The sequence below is a fragment of the Coregonus clupeaformis genome, chromosome 11 (genome assembly GCF_020615455.1).
Source record: "Coregonus clupeaformis isolate EN_2021a chromosome 11, ASM2061545v1, whole genome shotgun sequence".
Classification (NCBI taxonomy): Eukaryota; Metazoa; Chordata; class Actinopteri; order Salmoniformes; family Salmonidae; genus Coregonus; species Coregonus clupeaformis.
The window spans coordinates 52344571-52370782 of record NC_059202.1 but is presented as its reverse complement, the minus strand read 5'-3'; the positions used below and the strand labels follow the sequence as shown (position 1 = coordinate 52370782).

General features: G+C 44.1%; 1 protein-coding gene across 1 annotated transcript in view; it reads right to left on the bottom strand.

The window, feature by feature from the left end:
- LOC121556646 (kinesin-like protein KIF1A) overlaps positions 1-26212 on the bottom strand; it is a 150303-nt gene that overhangs the window by 20551 nt on the left and 103540 nt on the right. The window contains 5 exon segments of the mRNA XM_045223583.1: positions 8835-8980; positions 9227-9288; positions 9412-9545; positions 10291-10405; positions 21680-21706. Coding sequence (XP_045079518.1) covers positions 8835-8980; positions 9227-9288; positions 9412-9545; positions 10291-10405; positions 21680-21706 — 484 coding nt within the window.

The window sequence follows — 26212 nt, the reverse complement described above, 5'->3', positions numbered from 1 at the left end:
GAAATCCAACAGACCCATGGGATGACGCAATAGCCGCTAAACTGCACACCCGCCCTATTCACCCTGGATGCTTTCCGTTGACTACAGGTCGGCTTTCAACACCATGGTGCCCCGCAAGCTCATCACTAGTCTCAGGGCCCTGGGACTTAACCCCTCCCTGTGCAACTCGGACCTAGACTTCCTGACAGGCCGCCCCCAGGTGGTGAGGGTAGGCAACAACACCTTCCCCACACTGATCCTCAACATGGGGGGCCCCCCAGGGGTGTGTGCTCAGCCTTCTCCTGTACTCCCATGACTACACACTACTCCAACTCTATCATCAAGTTTGCTGACAACACACCAGTGGTAGATCACCAACAACAACGAGACAGCCTACATTTTACATTTGAGTCATTTAGCAGACGCTCTTATCCAGAGCGACTTACAGGAGCAATTAGGGTTAAGTGCCTTGCTCAAGGGCACATCGATAGATTTTTCACCTAGTCGGCTCGGGGGATTAGAACCAGCGACCTTTCGGTTACTGGCACAACGCTCTTAACCACTAAGCTACCTGCCGCCCCCAGGCAGGAAGTTAGTACATTTTTACATTTTAATTTGTTTAGCAGACACTCTTATCCAGAGCGACTTACAGTTAGTGAGTGCATACATTTTCATAATGGCCCCCCATGGGAAACGAACCCACAACCCTGGCGTTGCAAGCGCCATGCACTACCAACTGAGCTACAGGAGGACTACAACTGAGCTGTTAGTGCCCCAACATCGCTGTTAGTGAGCATTTCTCCTTTGCCAAGATCATCCATCCACCTCACAAGTTGTGGCATATCAAGAAGCTGATTAAACAGCATGATCATTACACAGGTGCACCTTGTGCTGGGGACAATAAAAGGCCACTCTAAAATGTGGAATTTTGTCTCACAACACAATGCCACAGATGTCTCAGGTTTTGAGGGAGCGTGCAATTGGTATGCTGATTGCAGGAATGTCCACCAGAACTGTTGTCGGGTAATTGAATGTTAATTTCTCTACCATAAGCTGCTTCCAACGTCGTTTTAGGGAATTTGGCAGTATGTCCAACCGGCCTCACAACCGCAGACCACGTATAACCATGCCAGCCCAGGACCTCCACATCTGGCTTCTTCACCTCCGGGATCATCTGAGACCAGCCACCCAGACAGCTGATGAAACTGAGGAGGATTTCTGTCTGTAATAAAGAGCGTGGCCCAGCCAAAGCCCAGACTTGAATCCCATTGAAAATCTGTGGAAAGACTTCAAGATTGCTGTTTACCTCCCCAATCTAACTTAACAAAGCTTGAGAAAATCTACGAGGAAGAATGTGATAAAATCCCCAAATCCAGATGTGCAAAGCTGATACAGACATACCAAAGACGACTCAAAGCTTTAATCACTGCCAAAGGTGCTTCTGCAAAGTACAGTGGTTCCTCAATAAATGAAAAATATTGAGCTTATGCCACAACCATTTGTGGTAGATGGTGGCAGATTGTGGTAAATTGCGTCATCATTGCACCACACTACCACAAGGGGGAGTCAGAACGCTGATCTATCGGTAGTCTGAACTGTGACACAAATTGTCTATCTTTTCCTAATGTAACAGTGTTGCTTCCGTCCCTCTCCTCGCCCCTACCTGGGCTTGAACCAGGGACCCTCTGCAATACATCGACAACAGTGACCCTCGAAGCACCGTTACCCGTCGCTCCACAAAAGCCACAGCCTAAGCAGAGCAAAGGGAAACAACTACTTCAAGGTCTCAGAGCGAGTGACGTCACCGATTGAAACGCTACTAACGCGCACCGCTAACTAGCTAGCCATTTCACACCGGTTACACTAAGTTCATGGAGGTGTGAATGTCTTAGTCCAAGAGTCTCTCTTCTCTGGCACTAGATTCCTGCATCAGGCAACAACAACAAAAAATAGCTGGCGGGTGGTCCCGGAGTTGAGAGAGAACTTGGGTAAATACAATGCCGCAATTACACTTGACATGTGGACTGACGATTTTTTTGAAAAATAGGCACAGCGGGCTTTTGGTTTCTCTCCCACTAAAAACAGACAGACATAATTCTAAATAACAAATTGGCTTTATTTACCACAGTGTGAAAGAGTGATAGCCCCTCTATATAAAGTGAATTTTCTGAAACACGAAGTCCTTCTTTGCTGATGTGAAGAAGAAACTGAATGAAAGATGTTTGGCTAAATGGCATATTATTATTATTATTACAGTGGGGGAAAAAAAGTATTTAGTCAGCCACCAATTGTGCAAGTTCTCCCACTTAAAAAGATGAGAGAGGCCTGTAATTTTCATCATAGGTACACATCAACTATGACAGACAAATTGAGAGAATATTTTTTCCAGAAAATCACATTGTAGGATTTTTAATGAATTTATTTGCAAATTATGGTGGAAAATAAGTATTTGGTATATAACAAAAGTTTCAAAATGGCATATTATCATTACTATATTATTAAAGAGAGTCCAGCGAGGATAGGGAGAGGTAAAAGGGTTGCCCATATTTTCAAGATCTGAGCTACTTCAATTAGTTATGAAATGTACTCCTTTATTTAGACAATTTAATGTATTCATTTAGGCTTGGCTTATTTAGTCGGCTATTCTCTCTCAACTCCGGGACCACCCGTCAGCTGATTTTTTTTTGCCTGATGCAGGACTCTAGTGCGATAGGAGAGAGACTGACTGAAACATTCACACCTCCATTCATTTACAAAAAGACTAATAGCTTGGCTAGGTGTGAAGAATCCCCCAATTTGTTCCACAGTTTAGACTACTGATAGATGCTGCGGTCAGTCAGAGTTGAGTCCTATTGTAAAGTGTAGCCTAACGGCCAAAAAAGGGCAAACTTGCAATGTATTCGATGCTTACGTCCTCTAAAGTTTTACATTTCTAACTCAATATCACAGACCAGATTTACCCTAACGAAAAATGCATCAACCCCTACAAATATATTAATTTATTATAATCCACATAATATTTCAAATGAAATTAGCTGTAGCGAGAGGAGAGACTGCATGCTAAAGACAATCAGAAAATAATGTGCCTTTAACCCTGCATTATAATATAACTTATTTTGAACGAAAGCCTGGAATGAGTGAGTCACTCAGCCCTATGCTGTCCCTGCTTCTGTTGCCTATGTGAGTGTTTGTGATCACCAAGCCTCATGCAACCACAAAATGTCATGAAGCAATTTCACAAATCTGGCTGTTTTTAAACTTTGCTATGCTGTATTAAAGGCTTTACACATTTTTTTCATTAGAACAGACTCTGTGGTATTACTTAGACTTGATTTAGTATTGTTTACACTGTTCCAAACTGACAGATCAATTATATTGTAATCTATCAGCACCTGTTTGTCATGCAACGGTAACTCTTGTGCTTTTGAAAATAATTTACATGAGGCCTTATTCACATGATATGTCTAAAATACTTACAGTACCAGTCAAAAGTTTGGACACACCTACTCATTCCAGGGTCTTTCTTAATTTTTACTATTTTCTACATTTGGTAAAAGACCAAGTCCATATTATGGCAAGAACAGCTCAAATAAGCAAAGAGAAACGACAGTCCATCATTACTTTAAGAAATGAAGGTCAATCAATTCCCTAAAATTTCAAGAACTTTGAAAGTTTCTTCAAGTGCAGTCACAAAAACAATCAAGCGCTATGATGAAACTGGCTCTCATGAGGACCGCCACAGGAATGGAAGACCCAGAGTTACCTCTGCTGCAGAGGATAAGTTCATTAGAGTTACCAGCCTCAGAAATTGCAGCCGATATAAATGCTTCACAGACTTCAAGTAACAGACACATCTCAACATCAACTGTTCAGAGGGGACTGTGTGAATCAGGTCTTCATGGTCGAATTACTGCAAAGAAACCACTACTAAAGGACACCAATGCGCCAAGAAACACGAGCAATGGACATTAGACCGGTGGAAATGTGTCCTTTGGTCTGGAGTCAGAATTGTAGATTTTTGGTTCCAACCACTGTGTCTTTGTGAGACGCAGTGTAGGTAAACAGATGATCTCCGCATGTGTAGTTCCCACCATAAAGCATGGAGGGGGAGGTGTTATGGTGTGGGGGTGCTTAGCTGGTGACACTGTCTGTGATTTTTTTTAGAACTCAAGGCACACTTAACCAGCATGGCTACCACAGCATTCTACAGCGATATGCCATCCCATCTGGTTTGGGCTTAGTGGGACTATCATTTGTTTTTCAACAGGACAATGACCCAACACACCACCAGGCTGTGTAAGGGCTATTTGACCAAGAAGGAGAGTGATGGAGTGCTGCATCAGATGACCTGGCCTCCACAATCCCCCAACCTCAACCCAATTGAGATGGTTTGGGATGAGTCGGACCGCAGAGTGAAGGAAAAGCAGCCAACAAGTGCTCAGCATATGTGGGAACTCCTTCAAGACTGTTGGAAAAGCATTCCAGGTGAAGCTGGTTGAGAGAATGCCAAGAGTGTGCAAAGCTGTCATCAAGGCAAAGGGGGGTTATTTTAAGATTCTCAAATATAAAATATACTTTAATTTGTTTAACACTTTTTTTGTTTACTACATGATTCCATATGTGTTATTTCATAGTTTTGATGTCTTCACTATTATTCTACAATGTAGAAAATAGTCCAAATAAAGAAAAACCCTTGAATGAGTAGATGTGTCCAAACTTTTGACTGGTACTGTATATCCACTAGTCTAATAAATAATCACATTTTTACGTTCAATTATTTCATTAATAATAATAATAATAGTGTTATTTCAAGTTATATAATTAGAGCAGATGCAAAAGCGATTTGGAGTTGTTGAACAGGAGTGACAAAATTTATTACAACTGAATGATGAGGATGAAGAAGAAGAGAGTGATTGAATTTAGAACAATAGTGTCAGAATTGCTCTTCCTCTGTCCCGTGCGCACACAAAAAAAAAAACATTTTTTTTGGTTTCTACTTTGTCAGAAGAAATTGTAACTGGATCGTAGCTTATTACTTAAACTTAAACTTAAATTATTACTAAAACTGTTGTTGCACTGTAAGGTTTTTATTCTAAGAGAAACTAAAATGGTCTGTTATATTCCATTATATTCTTAAAATATATGTTTTGACTGAATTTATGCAAGTTATGTCTGCTAAATTAACAAGTTGATGGCGAAGCTATAAAACACAAAAAAATAAAAAAATAAGAAGGTTTCACATATTTTCAAGACCTGAGCTATTTAATGTAGGTGTTTAATTTATTACATTTACTTGTGGAATGACGCCGAATACAGTGGCTTGTGAAAGTATTCACCCCCTTGGCATTTTTCCTATTTTGTTGCCTTACTACCTGGAATTAAAATGGATTTTTTTTTTTGGGGGGGTTGTATCGTTTGATTTACACAACATGCCTACCACTTTGAAGATGCAAAATATTTTATTGTGAAACAAACAAGAAATAAGACAAAAAAACTGAAAACGTAACTATTCACCCCCCAAAGTCAATACTTTGTAGAGCCACCTTTTGCAGCAATTACAGCTGCAAGTCTCTTGGGGTATGTCTCTATAAGCTTGTCACATCTAGCCACTGGGATTTCTGCTCATTCTTCAAGGCAAAACTGCTCCAGCTCCTTCAAGTTGGATGGGTTCTGCTGGTGTACAGCAATCTTTAAGTCATACCACAGATTCTCAATTGGATTGAGGTCTGGGCTTTGACTAGGCCACTCCAAGACATTTAAATGTTTCCCCTTAAACCACTCGAGTGTTGCTTTAGCAGTATGCTTAGGGTCATTGTCCTGCTGGAAGGTGAACCTCTGTCCCAGTCTCAAATCTCTGGAAGACTGAAACAGGTTTCCCTCAAGAATTTCCCTGTAATTAGCGCCATCCATCATTCCTTCAATTATGACCAGTTTCCCAGTTCCTGCCGATGAAAAACATCCCCACAGCATGATGCTGCCACCACCATGCTTCACTGTGGGGATGGTGTTCTCGGGGTGATGAGAGGTGTTGGGTTTGCGCCATATATAGTGTTTTCCTTGATGGCCAAAAAGCTCAATTTTAGTCTCATCTGACCAGAGTACCTTCTTCCATATGTTTGGGGAGACTCCCACATGCCTTTTGGCGAACACCAAACGTGTTTGCTTATTTTTTTCTTTAAGCAATGGCTTTTTTCTGGCCACTCTTCTGTAAAGCCCAGCTCTGTGGAGTGTACGGCTTAAAGTGGTCCTATGGACAGATACTCCAATCTCCGCTGTGGAGCTTTGCAGCTCCTTCAGGGTTATCTTTGGTCTCTTTGTTGCCTCTCTGATTAATGCCTTCCTTGCCTGGTCTGGGAGTTTTGTTGGGCGGCCCTCTCTTGGCAGGTTTGTTGTGGTGCCATATTTTTTAAATTTTTTAAATAATGGATTTAAATGGTGCTTCGTGGGATGTTCAAAGTTTCTGATAGTTTTTTATAACCCAACCCTGATCTGTACTTCTCCACAACTTTGTCCCTGACCTGTTTGGAGAGCTCCTTGGTCTTCATGGTGCCACTTGCTTGGTGGTGCCACTTGCTTAGTGGTGTTGCAGACTCTGGGGCCTTTCAGAACAGGTGTATATATACTGAGATCATGTGACACTTAGATTGCACACAGGTGGACTTTATTTAACTAATTATGTGACTTCTGAAGGTAATTGGTTGCACCAGATCTTATTTAGGGGCTTTATAGTAAAGGGGCTGAATACATATGCACGCACCACTTTTCCATTATATTTTTGTTCAAATTTTTTGAAACAAGTTATTTTTTTCATTTCACTTCACGGATTTTGACTATTTTGTGTATGTCCATTACATGAAATCCAAAATAACAATCAATTTAAATTACAGGTTGTAATGCAACAAAATAGGAAAAACTCGAAGGGGGATGAATACTTTTGAAAGGCACTGTAGATAACAACAATAGAGAGAATAATCTGGTGGCATTGGTAGAGAGTCGGGCGGAGAATGGAGTAGTCAACAACGCTGTGGGCCAGGTGGAAATCAGTCAGCAGTCTTTCCAATACATTGGAATACAAAAGAAGCAATCCACCCTTGATGGGCTATCAGCAAGACAATAGACTCTTGCTGAGTTTAGGGACTTTAAATGTATTAATGAATATAATATATATATAATAATAATATGCCATTTAGCAGACGCTTTTATCCAAAGCGACTTACAGTCATGTGTGCATACATTTTTACGTATGGGTGGTCCCGGGGATCGAACCCACTACCCTGGCGTTACAAGCGCCATGCTCTACCAATTGAGCTACAGAGGACCACAATGAATGTTCACTTCACCCATCTCTTTGCATAGCCCACCACATGCACTGTTTTCTAACCACATCTGGATGGATCCATATCGAATTACTATGGGACTAAATATCACTGAATGACATAAATATTGGAATAAAGTATGCTAATGCAATTGAAGGCAACAAAATTGTTGCTTACTGAAACACCCAAAGTCATCCAATTGTTGTAATAGGATTTGAAGCAATAGCCTACTCGCGTGTGATCAACTAATTCAGCACCGTTTTTCGCGCTGCTTTGAGACAAGCATGTGGACTGGTCTTGATAAACCAATCAGATTTTTATTTTCAGTGAATCTCCATTTGGGTATTGGTTAGTATGTGGAAATGTTAGGATTATTTTGTTCTTCACTCACAGTCACTTAGTATTCCAGTCCTACTCATTTTTACATTTTACGTCATTTAGCAGACGCTCTTACGCAGAGCAACTCACAGGAGCAATTAGTGTTAAGTACCTTGCTCAAGGGCACACCGACAGATTTTTCACCTAGTCGGCTCAGGGATTAGAACCAGCGACCTTTCGGTTACTGGCACAACGCTCTTAACCACTAAACTACCACTAAGCTACTCCCGACCAGTCACGTTGTACAGCGCCATATGTTCCTAACGGACACCCTGAGGCCTACATAGGCTAAGTAAAATGCATTTTTGTTTTTCTTTAAATAGAAACACCATAATATTAACCATTTAATCAAGCTACATTTCTAACAGTATAAACTGCACAACAAATGCAGGAATAATTTACAAACAAATTATAATCAATCCCATATAGTCTGTTCTAACAACAACAAAAAAATTAAGTCTCTAGTGCAACCAATATTAAAAACAGTCAAATGCATTCGTGAATTAAATTGCTTTAGCCGACATGTTGCAGTTTATTTATTGTTTAATTATTCAAGGCTCCCTTTGTTATTTCGTTTTTATAACTAAAATGCTTGACTGTTTTTAAAGACATGGATGAATTGCATGCTGTGTGATGGCATGCACAAATGAATGATTGATTGATATACTGTATATTGAAGTAGGCCTTTATGCCGATAAGTAAATTAAGCTAAAACAGCTACAGTAAACATGACACTTAGGCCTACAGCTCCATGTAATTTCAATAATTTAGCTTCTCAAAGATGCCCTCTGGTGGTCAAACTAGCATTAATGGCAACAATGGCTGACAGTAAAATACTATGACGTCATGCACTCTAACATGCCATACCAAGCTGTGCTGCGGTATGATGCAACTTTTAAAGAAATAACCACTGTGTTGACTCGGGGTGAGAATACTTAAGTAAATGAGATATTTCTGTAGTTAATTTACTACAATTTGCTAACATTTCTAAAAACATGTTTTCACTTTGTCATTATGGGGTATTGTTTGTAGATGGGTGAGAAATTAAATATGTTTAATCCATTTTGAATTCAGGCTGTAACAACAAAATGTGGAATAAATCAAGGGATCTGAGTACATTCTGAAGGCACTGTATAGGGTGTAGGGTGTAGTACCACATACCTCCTGCAGGAGGCTGAGTTTCTCCAGCTCCCACTGGTGGTCCAGGATGAGGCTGTCACTGCGAGGTCTCCACCCAGCCAGGTTCTCCTCCCCGCGGACGTACGCCACCGAGGTGTCCAGCACCCGTCGACTTCTCCTCTGCATACCTGGGGGGGGGGGTCACGAGAGGTCAAGGGTGAAGGGGGAAGCAGTGATGCAGCATATCTGAGGGGATCCCGTTTGAGCAAGGCAAGGCAGAATAATTAATCTTGGTCACGTAATGAGTAGCTTTTCAGGATGCTAGGAGGTTTGTGGCTCAGTCATTCTTTGCAGTCTGACTGCAATGTCGTCAATGTCAAATACACACATAGACACACAGACAGTGAGGAGAGGCAACGGTGAAAGTGTCTCACCTGGACTCCCATGATCGGCCAGGTGACATAGGCTGACCTCGTACACACCTGTCACCCGGTTACTGCAGAGAGAAAGACAGACAGAGAACAGACACAGCTAATGGGATTGTTTCCATTGTTTCCATTGATTTAACCATCATCTTCTAGGAATTTTTCTGCTAATAATAATTAGATGTTCAACTCACCCCTCCGCTGCCCTCAGGCTTCCTGTGCCAAACAGGTTTCGGATGGAGCGGGAGGCAGGGAGTTTAGCGTCTCGAGAGTAGAACACCATGCAGAAATCTTTGGTTATGACTGTTGGCTGAGTGCAGTTCTCCATCTAAAGAAAGGAAAAGGTTTTAAAGCTCATCTCTCTGCCTCTTAGATCATAACATCAGATACAGTCAGTAAGTCCAGATACAGTCAGTAAGTCCAGATACAGTCAGTAAGTCCAGATACAGTCAGTAAGTCCAGATACAGAAGGGATTATTTTGGATAGTACTGTAAGTGAAGTGCAGGGATAATTTCTGATACAGTTACAGTAAGTAATTAAAGTCTTCCTGAGAGGTCAGCTGTCTGAGAGCATGGAGCCTTAACTAATGCCAATGTGGTTATACAGTCTCTCCAGATTCAGATCAACCAACAGGGTGATGTACAGTTTAAACAGTCTGACAGTTTGGCCGTGTGGGGAGAAAAAAAAACGACCTATTGTTGTGGTTCCATAGTTCTAAAATTCCGAAACGCAACTGACAAAATCTGAACCAGTCATTATGAGAAGAGTCTAGATTTTCTCAGCTGGTCTTTGTGGATCCAGTGTTACCTCGCGATAGGCAGGAAGGATCATGTAGAGGTACAGTATAACTGTAGAACTATATGTGGTCTCTGTGGCTCAGAAGGTAGAGCACGGTGCTTGCAACGTCATGGGTTCGATTCCCGCTTGATTAGGATAAAAGCGTCTGATAAATCGAATATACTGTATTATTAACTATATAATATGTTACCTCCAGGTAGGCCGACAAGGTCATTTATATAACACTATATACAACGATATACTACGTACTGTATACAACTGTATAATATGTTACCTCTAGGTAGGCCGACAAGGTCATGTAGATCTTCTCTCCGTAGGGAGTGACACGGTTCAGGAGGAGGGAGTTGTGCATGGCGCTGTCCCAGGCAGCCTCGAAGCGATAGAATGTCCTGATGGAGGGAGGAGAGGAGTTAACCATGCAGGGACCTCCTTGTCTGAACACTGAGACATAGTGGTGTCTGGTCTGTCTGTCTCTGATGAATACTACTTCCAAACAGATTATGTAACCTACTCTGCTGTTGGAGTATATGTCCGTTTTTTTCTGAATAGTCGTGTTGGTACGTGTCACAAATATCTGAAAAGGGTTTGCTTTGTTGAGCTAATAGAGGATATATTTTAATTATTTAGAGGTATTCTTAGTTACAGCTACAAGTTATCGCTACTGTATGTGTGATGTAATAGCATTGTGTTAGTTAGCATTAGTGGTAACAGCATTGTGTTAGTTAGCAGTAGTGGTAATAGCATCGTGTTGGTTAGCATTAGTGGTAATAGCATCGTGTTAGTTAGCATTAGTGGTAATAGCATCGTGTTAGTTAGCATTAGTGGTAATATCATTGTGTTAGTTAGCATTAGTGGTAACAGCATTGTGTTAGTTAGCAGTAGTGGTAATAGCATTGTGTTGGTTAGCATTAGTGGTAATAGCATCGTGTTGGTTAGCATTAGTGGTAATATCATTGTGTTAGTTAGCATTAGTGGTAACAGCATTGTGTTAGATAGCAGTAGTGGTAATAGCATTGTGTTGGTTAGCATTAGTGGTAATAGCATCGTGTTGGTTAGCGTTAGTGGTAATAGCATCGTGTTAGTTAGCATTAGTGGTAATATCATTGTGTTAGTTAGCATTAGTGGTAACAGCATTGTGTTAGTTAGCAGTAGTGGTAATAGCATCGTGTTAGTTAGCATTAGTGGTAATAGCATTGTGTTAGTTAGCATTAGTGGTAATAGCATTGTGTTAGTTAGCAGTAGTGGTAATAGCATCGTGTTAGTTAGCATTAGTGGTAATATCATTGTGTTAGTTAGCATTAGTGGTAACAGCATTGTGTTAGTTAGCATTAGTGGTAACAGCATTGTGTTAGTTAGCAGTAGTGGTAATAGCATCGTGTTGGTTAGCATTAGTGGTAATAGCATCGTGTTAGTTAGCATTAGTGGTAATATCATTGTGTTAGTTAGCATTAGTGGTAATAGCATTGTGTTAGTTAGCAGTAGTGGTAATAGCATTGTGTTGGTTAGCATTAGTGGTAATAGCATCGTGTTAGTTAGCATTAGTGGTAATATCATTGTGTTAGTTAGCATTAGTGGTAACAGCATCGTGTTAGTTAGTAGTAGTGGTAATAGCATCGTGTTAGTTAGCATTAGTGGTAATAGCATTGTGTAAGTTAGCATTAGTGGTAATATCATTGTGTTAGTTAGCATTAGTGGTAATAGCATTGTGTTAGTTAGCAGTAGTGATAATAGCATCGTGTTGGTTAGCATTAGTGGTAATAGCATCGTGTTAGTTAGCATTAGTGGTAATATCATTGTGTTAGTTAGCATTAGTGGTAATAGCATTGTGTTAGTTAGCAGTAGTGGTAATAGCATCGTGTTGGTTAGCGTTAGTGGTAATAGCATCGTGTTAGTTAGCATTAGTGGTAATATCATTGTGTTAGTTAGCATTAGAGGTAATATCATTGTGTTAGTTAGCATTAGTGGTAATAGCATTTGTGTTAGTTAGCATTAGCTTACCGAAGGAAAAACAAACCCTGATCCTCCTATCTATTCTAGACATTCTCTCTGTCAGGAATATGTAGCCTACTGTACGTGTGTCTAAAATACTATTGAGAAAAGGTATTGTTTGATTGCAAGATTAAAATAACAACATTGCTTTTTTAAAAGACACATCCAATAAAGACATTTGGGGATAAAGACAGTAAATAGCATGCAACAGAACAGTTCAGACATAGGTCATCTCACAATACCACGAGGAACGATGACTTGATCAGCACAGAACGAAAGAAAGAAAGGGTGATGAGAGACCGACAGAGGAGAGGACAGGAGAGGGGGAGAGGAGATGAGGGGAGGAGAGGAGAGGAGAGGACAGGACAGGACAGGGGTGAGGAGAAATACCTATGGTCTATTCCCAAGGAGATGCTTTGAGAAAGGAGGAAGGAGAGAACCGGATGAAAGGTGAGAGTCAGGAAGAGAGTCTGGTGTGGTTGTGAGCATTGTTGTGATGGAGAGTGACAGGACAGGTGTATTTCCCCCTAGCCTGGTCCCAGAGCTGTTTGTGTCATCTCGTCAACTGGGACCAGGCTACATTTTTCCCTCCATTACTCACAATATGTTGATCTCCTGATCACAATGATGATCAGTGTGTGATTTCAAATCAGTGAACACATCTGATTTGAACACCAGAATGTACTGTACTTTTTAACTGTACACCTTGTCTGTTCTAGAACACCTTAGTAACAATGGATCAATAGACCCACAGGGATGAAATATTATTTCTGTGTTCTATAGAATTCTGAGGACAGAACCCTCAGATCCCTCTCATGCTATCTTCACTCAGTTTAGTTGTCATCCACCTCATCTCAACCCAACAGAGAGACGCATAGACATTACAGTGCTCTATCTAATTATGTGATCTACCCCTCCAGTTGTAATCTGTAGTGGTAGTAAGTTACAGTACCAGTCAAAAGTTTTAGACACACCTACTCATTCAAGGGTTTATCTTTATTTTTTACTATTTTCTACATGATAGAATAATAGTGAAGACATCAAAACTATGAAATAACACATATGGAATCATGTAGTAACCAAAAAAGTGTTAATCAAATCAAAATATATTTTATATTTGAGATTCTTCAAATAGCCACCCTTTGCCTTGATGACAGCTTTGCACACTCTTGGCATTCTCTCAACCAGGTTCACCTGGAATGCTTTTCCAACAGTCTTGAAGTAGTTCCCAAATCAAATCAAATTTTATTTGCCACATGTGCCGAATACAACAGGTGTAGACTTTACAGTAAAATGCTTCTTTACAAGCCCTTAACCAACAATGCAGTTTTAAGAAGAAAAAAAAGTGTTAAGTAAAACATATAAATAATTAAAGAGCAGCAGTAAAATAAAATAACAGTAGGGAGGCTATATACAGGGGGTACCAGTACAAAGTAAATGTGCGGGGGCACCGGTTAGTCGAGGTAATATGTACATGTGGGTAGAGTTAAAGTGACTATGCATAGATAGTAAACAGAGTAGCAGCAGCGTAAAAAGAGGGGGTGGGGTGGGAGAGACAATGCAAATAGTCTGGGTAGCCATGATTAGCTGTTCAGGAGTCTTATGGCTTGGGGGTAGAAGCTGTTAAGAACCCTTTTGGACCTAGACTTGGCGCTCCGGTACAACCTGCCGTGCGGTAGCAGAGAGAACAGTCTATGACTACGGTGGCTGGAGTCCTTGACAACACCGCCTGGTATAGAGGTCCTGGATGACATGAAGCTTGGCCCCAGTGATGTACTGGGCCGTACACACTACCCTCTGTAGTGCCTTGTGGTCGGAGGCCGAGCAGTTGCCATACCAGGCGGTGATGCAACCAGTCAGGATGCTCTCGATGGTGCAGCTGTATAACCTTTTGAGGATCTGAGGACCCATGCCAAATCTTTTCAGTCTCCTGAGGGGGAATAGGCTTTGTCGTAGCCTCTCCACGACTGTCTTGGTGTGTTTGGACCATGATAGTTTGTTGGTGATGTGGACACCAAGGAACTTGAAGCTCTCAACCTGTTTCACTACAGCCCCGTCGATGAGAATGGGGGGCTCAGTCCTCTTTTTTTCCTGTAGTCCACAATCATCTCCTTTGTCTTGATCATGTTGAAGGAGAGGTTCTTATCCTGACACCACACGGCCAGGTCTCTGACCTCCTCCATATAGGCTGTCTCATAGTTGTCGGTGATCAGGCCTACCACTGTTGTGTCGTCGGCAAACTTAATGATGGTGTTGGAGTCGTGCCTGGCCAGTCAGTCATGAGTGAACAGAGAGTACAGGAGGGGACTGAGCACTCACCCCTGAGGGGCCCCTGTGTTGAGGATCAGCATGGCAGATGTGTTGTTACCTACCCTCACCACCTGGGGGCGTCCTGTCAGGAAGTCCAGGATCCAGTTGCAGAGGGAGGTGTTTAGTTCCAGGGTCCTTAGCTTAGTGATGAGCTTTGAGGGCACTATGGTGTTGAACGCTGAGCTGTAGTCAATGAATAGCATTTTCACATAGGTGTTCCTCTTGTCCAGGTAGGAAAGGGCAGTGTGGAGTGCAATAGAGATTGCATCATCTGTGGATCTGTTGGGGCGGTATGCAAATTGGAGTGGGTGTAGGGTTTCTGCAATTATGGTATTGATGTCAGCCATGACCAGCCTTTCAAAGCACTTCATGGCTACAAACGTGAGTGCTATGGGTCGGTAGTCATTTAGGCAGATTACCTTAGTGTTTTTGTGCACAGGGACTATGGTGGTCTGCTTGAAACATGTTGGTATTACAGACTCAGTCAGGGACATGTTGAAAATGTCAGTGAAGACACTTGCCAGTTGGTCAGCGCATGCTCTGAGTACACGTCCTGGTAATTCATCTGGCCCTGCGGTCTTGTGAATGTTGACCTGCTTAAAAGTCTTACTCACATCGACTATGGAGAGCGTGATCACGCAGTCATCCGGAACAGCTGATGCTCTCATGCATTATTCAGTGTTGCTTGCCTCGAAGCTAGCATATAAGTGATTTAGCTCGTCTGGTAGGCTCGTGTTACTGGGCAGCTCGCGGCTGTGCTTCCCTTTGTAGTCTGTAATAGTTTACAAGCCCTGCCACATCTGACGAGTGTCTGAGCCGGTGTAGTACGATTCAATCTTAGTCCTGTATTGACTGTTTGCCTGTTGGATGGTTCGTCGGAGGGCATAGCGGGATTTCTTATAAGCGTCCGGGTTAGAGTCCCGTTTCTTGAAAGCGGCAGCTCTACCCTTTAGCTCAGTGCAGATGTTGCCTGTAATCCATGGCTTCTGGTTGGGGATTACGTACGGTCACTGAGGGGACGACGTCATCGATGCACTTATTGATGAAGCCAGTGACTGATGTGGTGTACTCCTCAATGCCATCGGAAGAATCCCAGACCATATTCCAGTCTGTACTAGCAAAACAGTGCTGTAGCTTAGCATCTGTGTCATCTGACCACTTCTTTATTGACCGAGTCACTGCAGCTTCCTGCTTTAGTTTTTTCTTGTTAGCAGGAATCAGGAGGATAGAGTTATGGTCAGATTAGCCAAATGGAGGGCGAGGGAGAGCTTTGTACGCGTCTCTGTGTGTGGAGTAAAGGTGGTCTAGAGTTATTTTCTTCTGGTTGCACATGTGACATGCTGGTAGAAATTAGGTAAAACGGATTTAAGTTTCCCTTCATTAAAGTCCCCGGCCACTAGGAGCGCTGCCTCTGGATGAGCGTTTTCCTGTTTGCTTATGGCCTTATACAGCTCATTGAGTGCAATCTTAGTGCCAGCATCGGTTTGTGGTGGTAAATAGACGGCTATGAAAAATATAGATGAAAACTGTCTTGGTAAATAGTGTGGTCTACAGCTTATCATGAGATACTCTACCTCAGGCGAGCAAAAATTAGAGACTTCCTTAGTATTAGATTTCATGCACCAGCTGTTGTTTACAAATATACACAGACCGCCACCCCTTGTTTTACCGGAGGCAGCTGTTCTATCTTGCCGATGCAGCGTATATATGCCGCCAGCTGTATGTTATCCATGTTGTCGTTCAGCCACGACTCGGTGAAACATAAGATACTACAGTTTTTAATGTCCCGTTGGTAGGATATCTGTGATCTTAGTTCGTGTATTTTGTTATCCAATGATTGTACGTATAGGACTGATGGTAGAGGCAGATTACGCACTCGCTGTCTGATCCTTACAAGGCACCCCAACCTACTTCCCCGGAATCTCTGTCTCTTTCTCATGTGAAAAAAAATGGGATTTGGGCCTTGTCGGGTGTCTGAAGAAAATCCTTCGCGTCTGACTCGTTAAATAAAACATCTTCGTCCAGTACGAGGTGAGATACGTTGTCCTGATATCCAGAAGCTCTTTTCGGTCATAAGAGACGGTGGCAGAAACATTATTTACAAAATAAGTTACAAACAACGCGAAAAAACACACACAAAATAGCACAATTGGTTAGGAGCTCTGGTGAGTAGCTTCAGATCAAACATCCTCCGGTGAGGAGGTCAATTAAATTCACATGGCTTCAGATTAAACAGAACCATCTTCCCTTCTCCTCCTCCTCCACCCCCTCTCCTTCTCCTACTCCTCCACCCCCCTCTCCTTCTCCTCCACCCCCTCTCCTCCTTCTCCTCCTCCACCCCCTCTCCTCCTCCTCCACCCCCTCTCCTCCTTCTCCTCCTCCACCCCCCTCTCCTCCTCCTCCACCCCCTCTCCTCCTTCTCCTTCTCCTCCTCCACCCCCCTCTCCTCCTCCTCCACCCCCTCTCCTCCTTCTCCTCCTCCACCCCCCTCTCCTCCTCCCTCCTCCTCCACCCCCTCTCCTCCTCCTCCACCCCCCTCTCCTCCTTCTCCTCCTCCACCCCCCTCTCCTCCTCCTCCACCCCCCTCTCCTCCTTCTCCTCCTCCACCCCCCTCTCCTCCTCCCTCCACCCCCTCTCCTCCTTCTCCTCCTCCCACCCCCCTCTCCTCCTCCACCACCCCCCTCTCCTCCTTCTCCTCCTCCTACTCCTCCACCCCCCTCTCCTTCTCCTCCACCCCCTCTCCTCTTTCTCCTCCTCCACCCCCCTCTCCTCCTCCTCCACCCCCCTCTCCTCCTTCTCCTCCTCCACCCCCCTCTCCTCCTCCTCCACCCCCCTCTCCTCCTTCTCCTCCTCCACCCCCCTCTCCTCCTCCTCCTCCTCCACCCCCTCTCCTCCTCCTCCACCCCCTCTCCTCCTTCTCCTCCTCCACCCCCTCTCCTCCTCCTCCACCCCCTCTCCTCCTTCTCCTCCTCCACCCCCTCTCCTCCTCCTCCACCCCCCTCTCCTCCTTCTCCTCCTCCACCCCCTTCTCCTCCTCCTCCACCCCCTCTCCTCCTTCTCCTCCTCCTACTCCTCCACCCCCCTCTCCTTCTCCTCCACCCCCTCTCCTCCTCCTCCACCCCCTCTCCTCCTCCTCCACCCCCTCTCCTCCTCCTTCTCCTCCACCCCCTCTCCTCCTCCTTCTCCTACACCCCCCTCTCCTCCTCCTACACCCCCTCTCCTCCTCCTTCTCCTCCTCCACCCCCTCTCCTCCTCCTCCACCCCCCTCTCCTCCTCCTCCACCCCCCTCTCCTCCTCCTCCACCCCCTCTCCTCCTCCTCCACCCCCTCTCCTTCTCCTCCACCCCCCTCTCCTTCTCCTCCACCCCCTCTCCTCCACCCCCCTCTCCTTCTCCTTCTCTTGCTCCTACACCCCCCTCTCCTTCTCCTACACCCCTCTCCTTCTCCTACACCCCTCTCCTCCACCCCCCTCTCCTTCTCCTACACCCCCTCTCCTTCTCCTCCATGATTTAGTCAACACATTGATACATGAGGTCTTCCCGTGAGCAAATTATCACACATTGAAACCAGTTATGTTTCTGACCCGCCGCCCAGCACGGCCTTAAATCTGAATACGCTCATACAAGCTGAGAAATGTAAGAGGAAACTAATGTTTCTGTAGGACATTAAAGAGGCAAAAATCGTCCCGTTCATAAAGTTCAGATGTTGAAGGCCGTCCGTTGGCATTTGGACTTTGACGACCTGGTGGGAAAGCTAGCAGTGTGTCTGTCAGAGGAGAGAGGACGGAGAGGTACTGAACACTTCCCAACTGGAGGAGAATAGCTGTTATACCGTAAGGAAGCATTTCACTGTTAGTCTACACCTGTTGTTTATGAAGCATGTGACGAATAACATTTGATTTGATTTGAAGAGCTGCTTCAGCTGAGTCTATGGCCCTTGAGGAGGTATACCCAGTGGGTCATTGAAATGACTTGGAAACAACGTTGATTGAACCAGTGTGTGCCCATTGGGTAGCCTCTTCCATCCAATCAACTACTCACCTCGCTGCTCACACACACGCACACACACACGCACACGCACACGCACACACACACACTCACACACACACAAAACACACACACACACACACACACATAAACACACACACACACACACACACACACACACACACACACACACACACAAACACACACAAACACACACACACACACACACACACACATACACACACACACACACACACAGCAGGCCTAATAGGAGACCTTCTCATTCACATTTGGAAGAGGTATTTCCTAGCGTTTTATTTTCTCTGCCTTCTGTCTCTTCTCTGTAAACCGCCTGACGTTTGAAGCTCCTGGCTCAGTACGTGCACACATTTGTTTCTGCCGTTTTGGGCTCGTTCTCACTGAGGCATAAATGAGATTTGAAAAAATGTCACAACACAGCAGCAGCGAACGGAAAGAACTGAGTAAGTCGCCCACGTCCCAAATGGCACCCTATTCCCTATATAATTCACTACCTTTAACCAGAGCCCTGTGAGCCCAATAGTGCCCTGGTCAAAAGTAGTGCACTACATAGGGAATAGGGTGCCATAATGGGGACGCACAACCAGTGAAGTGAGTTAAGGGGAAAGATCTACTGCTGATGTAATGGTTACAGGATTCCAGTTTAATGTTAGGGTCTGAAACACCCTGACGCAGGCCGCCAGCCAGGATACTGTAAACGAGGTGTTCCGTACGAACAGCAAGTCCTCAGTAACACTGAGCAATCCTACTGGAACACCGTATTCCTGCTCCCCAGAGAAGCTCCTTCCCCGTTGCTGGGATCTGATGGGAAGGACGCGCCGTTACAGCCTTCGTTGGCCCGCATCCCAAATGGTACCCTATCCCCTCTTTAGTGTACTACTTTTTTGATCTGGGCCCATATAGGGCTCTGGTCAAATGCAGTGCACTATATAGGGAATAGGGTGCCATTTTGGGATGCGGACCATAGAGTGGAGGGAACTCTCAGTTCCCGTTTTTGCTGGGATGTGATGGGAGGGACATAGCCTGGTCCCAGATCTGTTTTGTGCAGTCTTGGAAGGATGTGGTGTAACAGTCGTTGTTGGGATGGGAGGAGGGACACTGTGTCTAAGTCCTGGGGTAGCGAACTAGATTAGGCTCCTGGGGTGGGGAGGCTACTCTCTGAGCGGTTTTCACGGAGACCAATAGATATTATTCTGGGATGACTTTCTTAGAGCGTGGTCCTCCAGCGTACCGCAGCCAGTTGTGAAATATCAACAAAAAATGCATTTCATTAGTAAGACGCTATCAGCCTCTTTGTATGTCTCTTTCTAAAGCCTTGATTGTTTTCAAAAGAAGTCAATTGCATTACTTTATACCAAAGCTTAAAATTATTTTGGACCTCTTTACAATGTTTACAAAGTTTCTTTTTGGAAATATGTTTTTATCAATGCTAAAAACTGAACTGCCCGGTTAAGCAGGACCCAACTGAAATCACGATCATTACTGCCCCCTAGTGGCAATGCAGAGGTTTGTGAAAGGTTGAAAATCAACAGAGTGAAGAAACAGTAAATGGGAACAATTCATGTTTGTTTCACCTCATCAAATGGTCATATTTGTAACCTTCTAGAATAATCTGCTGGTTCAGGTTAATATTTCATCCAGGTGTAAGATGACAGTAACAGTGTCAATAATAACAGTTAAAGTATGGACTGTAGTTGACCCGTGAATGACCCTCAAATGTCTAGATTCTGGCTTGTAGCTTGTTTTGTAAAAGTCCCTGTACAGAAGCACCGGCCAAAGAGGAGACAGAAGCTGAAAATGCTGGCCCCACCTCCTACAGACACAGCCAGCCAAGTTCAGCACATACTGTGGGAAGCAAAGCAAGCCGTGCATGCAGCCCCAGTACACCATCAGCTTTCAGCCCCAGTCCCCAGACGCAGCAGTCCCAGCCAGCCCCAGTCCCCAGCCCCAGCAGTCCCAGCCAGCCCCAGTCCCTAGCCTTCAGCCCTAACTTCAGCCTCAGACCCCGTTGTCTCACGTCAGATAGCGCGACGGCCGTCTGCTCTGATCTGTCTGATAACTCACAAACAATCATTAAAAGAAGTTTGGCACAATATGCTGTCCTAACATTCTAACACAACCCCTTTCATCCTCAAAAAGAGTCAAGAGTTAATCTTACCAAAACTATAAACCTGTAGCTAATATTGACTTTTTTAAATTTTTTTATGAGCAAATCTTCACTACCTAATTCTACATCTAGCAAGGGTGTTTTGTGGTGGTAGAATCAGTATATATGAAATTCAAAATGTGTCTGCTTGCTGGCTGAACCAGTCTCAAATCAATCCAAATGAAACGAAGGGCAGGGATTCTAACAACGCACTCAATGCTGAATTAGCATTAGCACTTAGCTCCCTCCTAGCTATTGTACTGGAAGTTCTAGCTAATGCACAAATTAGCTTTCAGGATATTTTTTTTCTTTCTGCTGCTGTGATTAAGTGCACCGAGTTCAACAACCCGGCTGACTGCTCTCCGTGATGTCATCACATTGGCCAAATTGTTATAGAGCAGCGAGGCACAGTGCCAGCTGTCAGTCAGATGTACATGCTGATTTCTGAGAACAGTCCCGTAACTTTAGTGCTCTGCAACTTCATCAACGAGCTGGCAAACTAGCTACCGCATGGCCATTCAAACAAGCTTGCACTAGCCTGCTAGCCGGAGCAGGTTTGCTCAGCTGATCGAGCAGGGGTTGCCGTAGCAGCCAGTGCGTCATAGCTACTGAGAGAGGAGTGATTTTCAGAATTAGGCGGATGTGCAAAATCTAGTTTTTTTTTTTTTTTTAGATGAGTTCCACGTCCTACAAGACAGATCGGTTGAGGGACGAGTGTCGCCATCTGACGTGAGACGATGCCTCAGACCCACAACAGCTCAGCAACAAACACACATCCAGGGGGGTGGGGGGGTGCATCACAGTCCCTCACATCTCCTAAAGAGGGAGAGTAGGAAACAACAAAGAAAGAAGGGGGGGAAAAAGCAGGGGAGGAGCGAGGGAGAGCGAGAGCGAGAGAGAGAGAGAGAGAGAGAGGAGAGAGAGAGAGAGAGAGAGAGAGAGAGAGAGAGAGAGAGAGAGAGAGAGAGAGAGAGAGAGAGAGAGAGAGAGAGAGCGAGAGCCACAACCCACAGTGGAAAACAATGGGAACTGAATGATGGATGGATGACTAGAGTTTAAAATGGAGTGAGAGTGAAAAGATTAAAATAGATATTACAGGTACATGACAAAGAGATGTGTTTTCTAATAGTAAATAGACAATCATTTTACTGAATCATAGAATGGGAGGAGAGGGATTTGATTTAAATCATATACCTAGGCATGTCCGAATCAAGAAACTGTCTGCAAAAACACAAAACAACATTGTGTTAGTGGAGTGGGCTGGAGGGAGAGACACGTCAGCAGCAGCATGTTGTCCCTTACTGATGACCTCACAGCATATCTGTTTGTTCCTGTATGATGTCAGCAAAGCCATGTCTGAGGAATGGTATTTGGGATCAGGGGAAAGGTTACCAGCAAAGCAGTGTGGTTAAACCATAAGATAGAAGGTCACAATACTAGTACATTATCATGTGAAAACATCTCCATAACTTTGATACATTCAGACGTTATACACTAACAAGCCCCTCCTGTAGGTAGGACAGAAAAATGCAGGGCTGTGCTAAGTGAGTTATGATGTGTAGTTATGCTAAGGGAGTTATGATGTGCAGTTATGCTAAGGGAGTTATGGTGTGTAGTTATGCTAAGGGAGTTATTATGTGTAGTTATGGTGTGTAGTTATGCTAAGGGAGTTATGGTGTGTAGTTATGGTGTGTAGTTATGCTAAGTGAGTTATGGTGTGTAGTTATGCTAAGGGAGTTATGGTGTGTAGTTATGCTAAGGGAGTTATGGTGTGTAGTTATGCTAAGGGAGTTATGATGTGTAGTTATGCTAAGGGAGTTATGGTGTGTAGTTATGCTAAGTGAGTTATGGTGTGTAGTTATGCTAAGTGAGTTATGGTGTGTAGTTATGCTAAGTGAGTTATGGTGTGTAGTTATGCTAAGTGAGTTATGGTGTGTAGTTATGCTAAGGGAGTTATGGTGTGTCATTATGCTAAGTGAGTTATGGTGTGTAGTTATGCTAAGTGAGTTATGGTGTGTAGTTATGCTAATTGAGTTATGGTGTGTAGTTATGCTAAGTGAGTTATGGTGTGTAGTTATGCTAAGTGAGTTATGGTGTGTAGTTATGCTAAGGGAGTTATGGTGTGTCGTTATGCTAAGTGAGTTATGGTGTGTCGTTATGCTAAGTGAGTTATGATGTGCAGTTATGCTAAGTGAGTTATGGTGTGCAGTTATGCTAAGTGAGTTATGGTGTGTAGTTATGCTAAGGGAGTTATGGTGTGTAGTTATGCTAAGTGAGTTATTATGTGTAGTTATGCTCAGTGAGTTAAGATGTGTAGTTATGCTAAGGGAGTTATGGTGTGTAGTTATGCTAAGTGAGTTAGCATAGGACATCATGCCAGTGCATGGTGGATATGTGGTCTTGAAATGGCAGGAGGGTGTATCCCACGAGGATCAACATCATCCATCAATGTTTTTAAAAGTACTGAGCCGCTTCTAAGCCTTACTCCATAAGGTCTCATAGATTTATGTGAGGATGGGGACCGAGTGAGATTATAGTAACAGTTATTATGAGGTGAGAGGTGAGTATGCAGTGACCAGGGTGAGAGGCAGCATGGAGGTGGTGAGGTGGGGTGATGGATGGACATACAGAACCCAGCAGCAGACAGACTAGCATTAAGGGGGAGCCAGCATAGCGGAGACATAAATAACCTTCAAGATAATAATAATAATAATAATAAGATGTTGTTACAGGCCTACTTATCTGAAGGATCCATGACAGGTATGTGGTCAAAAGGATCGATCACGGTCAATCGATCACAATCAATATGATCATATTTTTTGCACTATAAATGTTTGTTTGTTTTGTGCCACCTGTGCAGAAGGATGGGGAAGTATTGTTGTCTTTCTCCCACTGATCATGTGACCTCCTATTTCTAGGCTGGTAGAACCACATGCTGTTTACCAAGCATCATGGGGGGGGTTACCAAGCATCATGGGGGGGTAAAGCCTCTTTGCGTGGAGTTGGTTAATCAGTCAAGCTGTGCATCTTGACCGCGTGAGCTTCATCAAGCGTTCTGACCCATAGCTGCCTCACATATGGGTACCATGCATCAACATGTGTGCAGTGAACTACAGTTTCAAAGTGTCTTACGGTAATATACAGTAATATGAATGGTGTCCAGTCATGTATACGGACAGAGCCGACTGTACACTCCTTTGGCACAGTTATAGAGTGTTGTGTTAGAGTGGTTAGGGTCTCTGTGATCCTCTGGGGGAGGTTGCCATAGAAATAGAAGGAATAGAACTGCCGTCCCCATTCAAGTCAATGATGGCATAATGTGTGGACTGGCGGCCATTGCGAGCATACCCATGAGTTTACCAGTAAAATTGCCAGAGTTTCCAAGCCCATTCTATTAATTATATTTATGTGGAGGTTGCTCTGTGTCTGTGAGGTGTGTTGGGGCTATGTCTTTTAATTAGGCAAGTCAGTTAAGAACAAATACTTATTTACAATGACGGCCTACACCGGCCAAACCCGGACGACATTGGGCCAATTGTGCGCCGCCCTACGGGACTCCCGATCGCGGCCGGTTGTGATACAGCCTGGAATCGAACCAGGGGGTCTGTAGTGACGCCTCAAGCACTGAGATGCAGTGCCTTAGACCGCTGCGCCACTCGGTCTGTAGTGACGCCTATAGCACTGAGATGCAGTGCCTTAGACCGCTGCGCCACTCGGTCTGTAGTGACGCCTCAAGCACTGAGATGCAGTGCCTTAGACCGCTGCGCCACTCGGTCTGTAGTGACGCCTATAGCACTGAGATGCAGTGCCTTAGACCGCTGCGCCACTCGGTCTGTAGTGACGCCTCAAGCACTGAGATGCAGTGCCTTAGACCGCTGCGCCACTCGGTCTGTAGTGACGCCTATAGCACTGAGATGCAGTGCCTTAGACCGCTGCGCCACTCGGGAGCCCATGTGGCTGGCACAGATGAGAGAATGTGTCTCCAGAGCACAGCACTCCGGAGCTTGACACATGCTAGCGTTTCCATAGTGATCGTGATTGTGCCATTTCAGTTTTGAATCCCCGCTGAGGACTGTGAATCCAAAGGCAGGAGAAACACAATGTAAATGGATCACTGCTGTGGCAGGTACTGTGTTTCATTGGTTATGATGCAAATCTAACATTTTCAGAACTGTAAATTAACTGTATAGTATGAAACAGTTCACAATTATGTTGATAATTCCAACAAAATAACAGCTGGAATTCTCTATATAACTTATATATTGAATATAACTTACACTACATGGCCAAAAGTATGTGGACACCTGCTCGTCGAACATCTCATTCCAAAATCATGGGCATTAATATGGAGTTGGTTCCCCACTTTGCTGCTATAACAGCCTCCACTCTTCTGGGAAGGCTTTCCACTAGATGTTGGAACATTGCTTTGGGGACTTGCTTCCATTCAGCCACAAGAGCATTAGTGAGATCGGGCACTGATGTTGGGCGATTAGGCCTGGCTCGCAGTCAGCGTTCCAATTCATCCCAACGGTGTTCGATGGGGTTGAGGTCAGGGCTCTGTGCAGGCCAGTTAAGTTCTTCCACACCGATCTCGACAAACCATTTCTGTATGGACCTCGCTTTGTGCACAGGGGCATTGTCATGCTTAAACAGAAAAGGACCTTCCCCAAACTGTTGCCACAAAGTTGGAAGCACAGAATCGTCTAGAATGTAATTGTATGCTGTAGTATTTAAATGTCCCTTCACTGGAATGAAGGGGCCTAGCCCAAACCATGAAAACAGCCCCAAACCATTATTCCTCATCCACCAAACTTTACAGTTGGCACTATGCATTCGGGCAGGTAGCATTCTCCTGGCATCCACCAGGAGAAGAACATAGGGAAGGACATTCAACAAGCACAGCACTTACACAAATGACTGATGATTGGCTGAGAGAAATTGATGACAAAAAGATTGTGGGGGCTGATTTGTTAGACTTCAGTGCGGCTTTTGACATGATCGATTATAGTCTGCTGCTGGAAAAAACGTATGTGTTATGGCTTTACACCCCCTGCTATATTGTGGATAAGGAGTTACCTGTCTAACAGAACACAGAGGGTGTTCTTTAATGGAAGCCTCTCCTACATAATCCAGGTAGAATCAGGAATTCCCCAGGGCAGCTGTCTAGGCCCATTACTTTTTTCAATCTTTACTAATAACATGCCACTGGCTTTGAGTAAAGCCAGTGTGTCTATGTATGCGGATGACTCAACTCTATACATGTCAACTACTACAGCGACTGAAATGACTGCAACACTTAACAAAGAGTTGCAGTTAGTTTCAGAGTGGGGGGCAAGGAATAAGTTAGTCCTAAATATTTCAAAAACTAAAAGCATTTTATTGTGGACAAATCATTCACTAAACCCTAAACCTCAACTAAAAGTTGAGGTGACTAAACTGCTTGGAGTGACCCTGGATTTTAAACTGTCATGGTCAAAACATATTGATACAACAGTAGCTAAGATGGGGAGAAGTCTGTCCGTAATAAAGCGCTGCTCCACCTTCTTAACAGCACTAACAACAAGGCAGGTCCTACAGGCCCTAGTTTTGACGCACCTGGACTACTGCCCAGTCGTGTGGTCAGGTGCCACAAAAAAGGACTTAGGAAAATTGCAATTGGCTCAGAACAGGGCAGCACGGCTGGCCCTTGGATGTACACAGTGAGCTAATATGAATAATATGCATGTC